General features: G+C 35.1%; 1 protein-coding gene across 1 annotated transcript; it reads right to left on the reverse strand.

The window, feature by feature from the left end:
• Positions 1-628: 628 nt before the first annotated feature.
• On the reverse strand, positions 629-4,477 carry LOC104238806 (wall-associated receptor kinase-like 20). The gene is made up of 3 exons (XM_070152417.1): positions 3,763-4,477; positions 1,995-2,052; positions 629-1,700 (listed from the first exon to the last, which is right to left on the reverse strand). Exons 1-3 carry the CDS (start codon positions 4,475-4,477, stop codon positions 629-631), a joined length of 1,845 nt encoding a protein of 614 aa, XP_070008518.1.
• Between the last annotated feature and the right edge of the window lie 3,951 nt (positions 4,478-8,428).

An 8,428-nucleotide genomic window follows, 5' to 3' on the forward strand; every position in this document is an offset into this window, starting at 1 on the left:
ATTGTAATTTATACATATACACAGTATTATTTTTTAATGACGCCGTGCGTCTGCCACTGTCAATCTTACTATAATTATTTGAAAAAAGAAAAGTTAGTTAAGAATTTGGTGTTGTTAATTTCTCATTACTTTGTTCGCCTTCTTCTTCTTCTTCATCATCTTGTTGGTACATAGGAAAGTTATCGTCCTTTTTTCATAGAGATTTAGCTTTTGGACTAATTATTATGAAATAAGAAATAATTTTAAATTAAAGTAAACCCAAATAAACAAGTAATTCTGCTTTTTTTGTTTTCTGCCACCTAAGTCCTAATTCGGGATGATAACCAAATAGATCGCGATCACCAAAACTCTAATGTATGGACTTTCAGATAAAGCTTTTCTTTTTTATTTCCAAAGAAATTTGTTTTGGGCATAGTGAGTAATGAGTGGCCTTCTTTATAATATTAAAATGTTTTTGAGTCATTTGAGCATAACAGCCTATTAGCTCAGCGGGTTAGAGTGTCGTGCTAATAACGCCAAAATGTAACAAAAAATAAAATAAAATTAAGGCATCTAATTTACTAAGTCATTTTGGAACAAAATCAAAGATGAGACAATGCTCTCTTAATTATAACAACATTACATCCATCTAACTTTTAGAAGCCTGACCAGTAACAATACCAATAACATACTCAAGCTCTTCTGCTACTTCTTTCATTGATGGCCTATTTTGCCTCCGATCATCTAAACAAGCTGCAGCTAAATTCCCTACAGCTTTAATTGTCTCCATTTCAACTTTACTTGCTCCTTCTTTAATAAAAGGATCAATCACATCCATTAATTTCTCTTGATCCATTATCCTTTTCATGTACACAACCAAATTCACATCTTCCTCATCCCTGTTAAAATCGATCGCCTTTTTAGACGTCAAAAGTTCAAGCAACACGACTCCAAAGCTATAAACATCGCTCCTATCTGTCAATTGAAGGTTCAAATAATATTCCGGATCAAGATATCCCAATGTGCCTTGAGCGGTCGTGTTAATATGAGTATTGTCACTTTCACTTAACTCGACTAATCTTGAAAGTCCAAAATCAGAAACCTTAGCATCAAGCTTATTATCCAATAATATGTTACTTGACTTGACATCGCGATGATAAATTGGTGGCACGGCTGACGAGTGAAGATACGCGAGTCCATCGGCAGTCTGGTGACCAATCACGAGACGCCTTAACCAACTAAGTGGGGCCCACTCACGAAGCCGGAACCCGTGAAGGTGCTCGAAAAGTGTCCCGTTGGGTATGTACTCGTAAATTAAAAGAGGCAACTCGAGCTCGACACAACAACCTAGTAATCGTACAAGACTACGATGGTTAACTTGACATAGAATTCGAACCTCGTTAAGGACTTGTAATGTGCCTTTTGCATTTCCAGGTTTTGCACGTTTAACTGCAACTATTGTTCCATCATCTAAAGTTCCTTTAAAAACTTCACCAAATCCACCAGAGCCAAGAAGATTTTCCTTGTCGAAATAGTTGGTTGATTTTTTGATTTCTTTGCCTGAGAAAACTTTAGCTGATTTTCCACTTGTATTTGCACTTAATATTTCCTCTCTTTCCTTAACTAGTAACCTTATTGTTCTTCTTTTTATGAGGTAACGTCTGTGGACTAGAAATCCACCTAAGAGCATAAGAAGCACTGAGACAACAGCAACTGAAATTGAAACCAAATAGTTGAGTTAACATATTAGGTAGGAATGATTAAACTCGTATGCACTAACAATACTTTAATGAATATTTACCCGTTAGTGTATGTTATATGTTGTGACAAGAAACCTGTTTTATTTTTCATGTTACTATTTACTAATTTTTTTTTAGGTACAATTGAATGTAATTATTTTTATGGTGTAAAAATATTTTATATTGACAATGTATAGAATAATGTATACCACGACAAAATTGTGTAACTGAATTAGCTAAATAATTGGGTAAGTGGGTTGGAGTAAAAGAAACAAACCTGCAATAAGGGGCGTTTTGTTCCTTCGAATTTTACAGGCAGTGCCATGTCGACACTCTGCACAAATTGTAAGAAACAGTGCAGTTAGCTAATGCAATATAAACTCTTAAATGTATGAAGCTAATTAAACATTAGTTTAATTCATCCTCGGTTCCATTTTAACTATCAGTTTATTTCTTTCCATCGTCCATTAATTATAAGAAAAATAATAAATACAAGGTATAGTTTACTAAGTTACCTTTATTAAATGCTTTTTCAGAATTGGAATTTTTTTTTTTAACCCACCCAAATGAAGTCAAACTAAACTACTAAATTGCCAATTCAAGTCAAGCCAATTCAAGCGAAACCAAATCATGCCAAGCCAAATCAAGCTAAGCTAAGTCAAACGGGTAAAAAAAAAAAAGGTTGGGATGGGTGGATATGTAGGTTAGGTAATTAGTTTTAATTGGATATGTACATATTGTAAATGGTTTTCAATAAGTAAAAAGGGTAATTATTTTAAGCTCAATGGGTATTTTATATAAATTGCTCTAACTTATAACATTATCTACTGCAAACAATAGCCGATGGTCCAGTCGACGAATTTTATACTACTATCATCTTGTTCTTTGGTAAAACTATGTGGTCCAGTTTAGAAGTTTGTTTTGTTTCAATGGTTTCAATTGCAAATTTCAATCTACGTTATGTACTTCCCTAGGTAGCAAAGTTATGGGTTGTATAAATGGATCAAAAAAACAAAAAAAAAAAAGAACAACTGAAGTCTTGAATTGATCCTCCAACTTGGTTTTTGATAATTATAGATTAAAAAATAAATACACTTTTTACGTTGAACCTATAATAGAAGGTATTTAACCTCTTTTTAAAATTTTAAATATATATTGGTGTGTCTAGATAAATTAGGATTTGGGAATACACATTGAGATCAGCAATGTTAGAGTAAAACTAAAAAATTACCATGTTCTATGCCCATAGGATCCCCAAGTTTATTTTTCCATATACTCCATTTCTTTTTCTCTCTGATCTCGTGCACGAGGACTTGTGGTGAGCGTTGGTATGAACAAATTATTCAACCTTTATAAGTTGGCAAGCAATTTGCAAATGAATTTTTTTATTTATTTCATGTAGTTGAACCTTTGTGATATCATTAGCAATATAAAAGGAGGGAGAAGAAGGGAAGAGCTGAAAGAAATGCACAAAGATTTTTTTTTTTTCGGGGGCCTAAGTTTTTGCTTTTAGTATAGTACTTTCTCTATATTTTTCTTGTCTTAAAAAAGAAAGAAAAACTACTATAAGAAATATGGAAAGCCCCACACAATGTTGTTCATCATTCTATAAGAATTAAGCTGCTAGAAAATAATAGAGAGATCGATACTCGCTAGTTTATCTTATACAACGCTATTTTCTTTTTAAATAGTTCAGAAAATAACATATTTTAAATTTGGAAATAATGTGCACTTTAATTTCTTTTTTTTAATGACTTGTAACCAGGAGGTCACGAGTTCGAGCCGTGAGAATAGCCTCTTGCAGAAATGCAGGGTAAGACTGCATATGATAGACCCTTGTTGTTCGACCCTTACCCGAACCCTACGCATAGCGGGAACTTAGTGTACCAGCTACCCTTTTTTTACACTTAATGACATGCTTCTGTAATCACATAAATGCAAAGACATATTTAAGACAACACATTCAAATTATCTCTCTTTTGAATTTCGTATCCAGTCAAAAATAGATCACTTAAAATGAAAATGCCAAGTATGAACTACTTACTTTGACAATATCCCTGTGCATCCCAATAGCGGCCAGACTTGCAAACACACCTCTTCTTTCCAGGATTTTTAGGATCCCCTAAACACTTGGAAAATGGCAAGATATTACAATCCACTTCATTTTTACAAGCAGGTGGATCTGGAATTTGCCACATTAATTCCAGCCCAGGCTGTGGCCATTTTTCAACTGGCAAAGAAGTATCCAACCCCACAAAACTTTGATAAGCCATGCACCCATTAGAATTTAACCTAATCATATACTCATTTTGTGACCCTCCTGTCCTAAAAATACAACACAAACTTTGACGTCTACATGCAGCCCATTCTTGAATTTTATTCACATAAGGGTGACAAATACACGTCGAAGAACAATTTATCGGTGCTTGCAAATGCAACATGTTGTCCGTGCAATTTAGCAACAAGATTGTGTTACTCCCCGTGATGTTAAAAGGAAGATTTGGATCAAGTTGGATTCCCTCAGAATAAAAATCCGACGATAAACATGTGTTGGGATATAGGGTTGGTGTTTTAACAACCATTCTTTGGATTTGTGGACTAATGGATGTAATAATGTACGATGAATTTCCTTTAGTATCGAACCATAATGTTCCTGCACTGCACCGGACTTTGTACGATTGATCGCCACAATTAGGCCCCGTGCTTAACGGGTAAGGCACTGGAGTTTTGCCACAATTTCCACAAATAAGTCCGGGCATTGTACCTTTGTAGGAGAGTACTGTATTTATTATCATAACGAAAAATGTGATGATAAGAAATGTGGTTTTCTCCATTGAAGAGCAAAATGAAGGAATTATGTGAGTGAAAATTATTGGTGATTCTATGGACTTTTTATTGGGGAGTTATTTAGACATGATAGAAGCTGGCAAGATTTAACCTCGTATACTACTTAACAAGTGGGGAGTAGGAGTATGTTTATGAATATCAATGTCTCGAAAACAAGACGGCCGACATACGTAAAAAGTACACTATTTTGTTTTATAACATAGGTCTGAAAATCGTCAACTTGAAGTAGTTTTGTGTCTAGGTTTCCTACAAACGGGACAACTATTTCTGAGGAAGATCGGAGGATCAGAATGTGATCATTAACATATGGTAGTTTCATTATATAATGGCATAATTGTACATTAGTATATTCTTCAAAACATCATTGGAACTTGCATATGCATGTGAGCTGTTGTGGTGTTTGTGGGGGTGATCTTTTATTCTCACATGAACATTAAAGAAGTTATGATAACCCATCTTCTTTTGTGATGTATCATATAAGTAGTGGTAGGTACAAAATCTGATATTATGTTGAGAATTGAAGGATGGGATTTGGCTAAAAAATAGAGAGGCTTGCCAGTTGGAAAATTATACTGTGGGTAGAAAAATTAGCCCATAATATAGGTTGAACATATTTTTATGCGAGTCAATTTGGGCACAACTTAAGTCAGTCCATTTGATTTTGTCAGCGACCTAAAATATAACTTGTCGTGATGGCATCTAATCATATCTGCTAGGTAAACCAATTTAATATTCCTTCCGTTTCAATTTATGTGAACCTATTTCCTTTTTGGTCCGTTTCAAAAAGAATAATCCCTTTCTAAATTTGAAAATAATTTAGCTTAAACTTACAATTATACCCTTAATGAAAAACTTTTATACCCACACAAATACTCTGGGTCACTTTTTGACTTGTTTTGGACCACAAATTTCAAAGTCTTCATTATTACTTAAACTATGTGCCCAGTCAAACAAGTTCACATAAATTGGAACGGAGGAAGCAATAATCCAATTTCAAATGAGATTTACTGAGAAAATAATGATGAAATAACTGAACTTTTATACAACAACCCAAGTACTTGTAGTACAAATCATGAGCTTCTAAGATTTAGAGTTCACAAAGCTTGTATGAAATAATTACATCATTTGTTCAAAATACACATAACAGATTTTTATAAATCTAAAGCTACCATGAACAAGAGACAACTACAATCGGATCACAAGTTTATCTTCAAATCTAGCTCCCACCATACACATCAATATCAGCTCCAAAACTTGCACGTAAGGTGCAAGAGTGTAGTATGAATACAACCGACCTCATGTACTTAACAAGTAACAGATCTAACTTTAGGCTGAAAGCAGTGACGAGCTTGGACAACGGTCAGAGTCCAACACCAATAGCCAAGAACAATTCGTAACGATATAATAAAAGCAGCACAAGTAGTAACTCAAAGATATGATACTTAGCTCGTTCACAATTACAAAAAAATAGGCATACTTTTCAAGTATAACAGTAAAACCCCAAATCTTTCATCGAAATCGCCAAAGTATGAGTATATCAGAAAACTGTGGTTTTTCCCAAAAACTTTCAACAACAGATAAGATATTTCATTCTCAGATAGCATGAGGAAAGTACATCTCTATGCCTACATGACAAAGTGCATGTAAAGTCATGAATGTCACAATACCGTGTAGCATGAGGAAATACATCTCTATGCCAAGATGCCAAGTATGCATGTCAATGTAATGCATCACATTGATGAACTCATGTACTTACACTCTCAGAGTACTCAATCTCATTGTCTTACACTCAATCACTCGGCACTCGGTACCTACGCTCACTGCTGGTATGTCAGACTCTGGAGGGGCGGATCATGTCCAACTGTTAATATAAAGCAAATCTGGCCTCCTGCGATGTGCGACCTGATCGCATAGTAATAAAGCTTATAAGACCTACTGCGGCATGCAACCTGATCCATATAATAATAATATATATAAAGCCAATATGGGCTACTATAGCGTGCAGCCCGATACAATAATCATCACTCACAATCAGGCCCTCGGCCTCACTCAGTCATCGATCTTTCTAGTCTCTTGGGCTCATAAATCTCATGCCACTGGGCCCAAACAATGATAACATAATCTGACAATAATTGATAACAGAGACCGAGATATGATATGCAAATGAATGAATGTGACTGAGTGTGTAATTGCAATATAAGCAAATAACTCAACAACAGAAATGACCTCGCTGGGTCTCAACAGAGTAAGTATATAGCCTAAACATGATTTCTAATATGATTCACAACTCATATAATCAAATAAGTAGGGAGAACATGGAGGTAACATGATATAACAGCAAAACAAGTCCCTTCATAGTCTAATAGTGGACTAAAATTATGATTTCCTCGGTGCACGCCCAAACGCTCGTCACCTAGCATGTGTTTCACCTTAATACACCTCTTATAACAAGTTCCCAGGGTTAAATAACCTCAAATCCAAGTTTACATATGTTACCTACCTCGAACAAGCCAAATCCAATACCGAGCAGGCCAAACAATACTCTAGAAACACCACCCCGCACTTATCAACCTGTAGGGGTGATGATTGAGAGTTCAACATTTTTGAGTTTAACCTAAAATTAGAGACACTTCAAAGAACAAGTGTAAAGTAATGTGTGTTATGAAAATTTGTATCAAATAACCACTATTATCATTAGCCCCACGGTGGGTGACATACTGTTTACCCTCAAAATCAGATAACAATTGAATTTGTAAGAGGTTTTAAGGATATGCAGATTAACTTGACACAAAGCGATAAATTAAGACGCAATTGAAAAAAATAATGATAAAGTAAAGTCAAACCACAAAACTTGAACAGGTACAGCCTTGGAAGGTCAGTCACACTTGAACTGGATGCACTTCGATTGGTATCAAAATACATAAGAACAAAGGCTTAATGAGAGAAAACAATAATATACTGCTTTGGAATGCGTGTTATAATGTCCCTAAATAAATTATCAGACCCCCTATATATAGTAGAGGAGTCCTACTTTAGGTATCATTATATAAAAGGTAATAAGTCTCTTGATTTACTGATTGCCAGTCCCTTATTGATACGTGCCGAAAATCTCGCCATAATATCCGATCGGTCACGGATATTTCGGTCTTCCGTTGGCTATTGGGCTAGGATCGATTTTGAGATTACGGCCTCGATACTTCGAACTGAGGCGTTCTGACCCGGGTTCTAGCCCGGTGAGACTTGTTATCGATCTTCAGTCCTTTATTTCCGTATTCCGAGACTGACCTACCATGTCGTAGGCGAGTTCGATTCCGACTGTATAAAGTCTATAGACGCGATTTTTCCCTACGATTTTTAGTTGCAATTCTTGTTCAAATCAAGTCCAAATCTCCATCAAATGACTTCAAAATTTGTGGACAACCTCCTTAGATTGTTTCTAACAAGTCTAAAGATTACCCAGTTCCAAATTCTTACAAAATTAGATTTAAAATTTAAACCTACTTATTTAAACTTGCTCAATAATTGTAGATTACCTTTAAAAACTAATTTTCATCACCCAAATGGATTTGGTTAGTTGAACTAATGTTTGAGTCACAATTGTTGATTCAAAGAATTGGTTAGAAGCTTGAGATTTTAAAGAAAATTTTACTGACGATTTCGAGAATCTATTTGGAGTTGAATTTTAAATCATAGCCTTTTTTGGGGTTACACTTCGTAGCGTTGTAAATAGGCCACCTGGTTGTAATGTACGTGGGTCGATTGTACTTAGGGGTAGCAAGCTGGCAGGTCGGATCGGACCGGATATGAGCGAGTTGGAAACGAATAATGCAAAAACTAATAAAACATCTAACCTGACATTTATT

This window comes from Nicotiana sylvestris, chromosome 7, assembly GCF_000393655.2.
Source record: "Nicotiana sylvestris chromosome 7, ASM39365v2, whole genome shotgun sequence".
In the NCBI taxonomy this organism is placed as follows: Eukaryota; Viridiplantae; Streptophyta; class Magnoliopsida; order Solanales; family Solanaceae; genus Nicotiana; species Nicotiana sylvestris.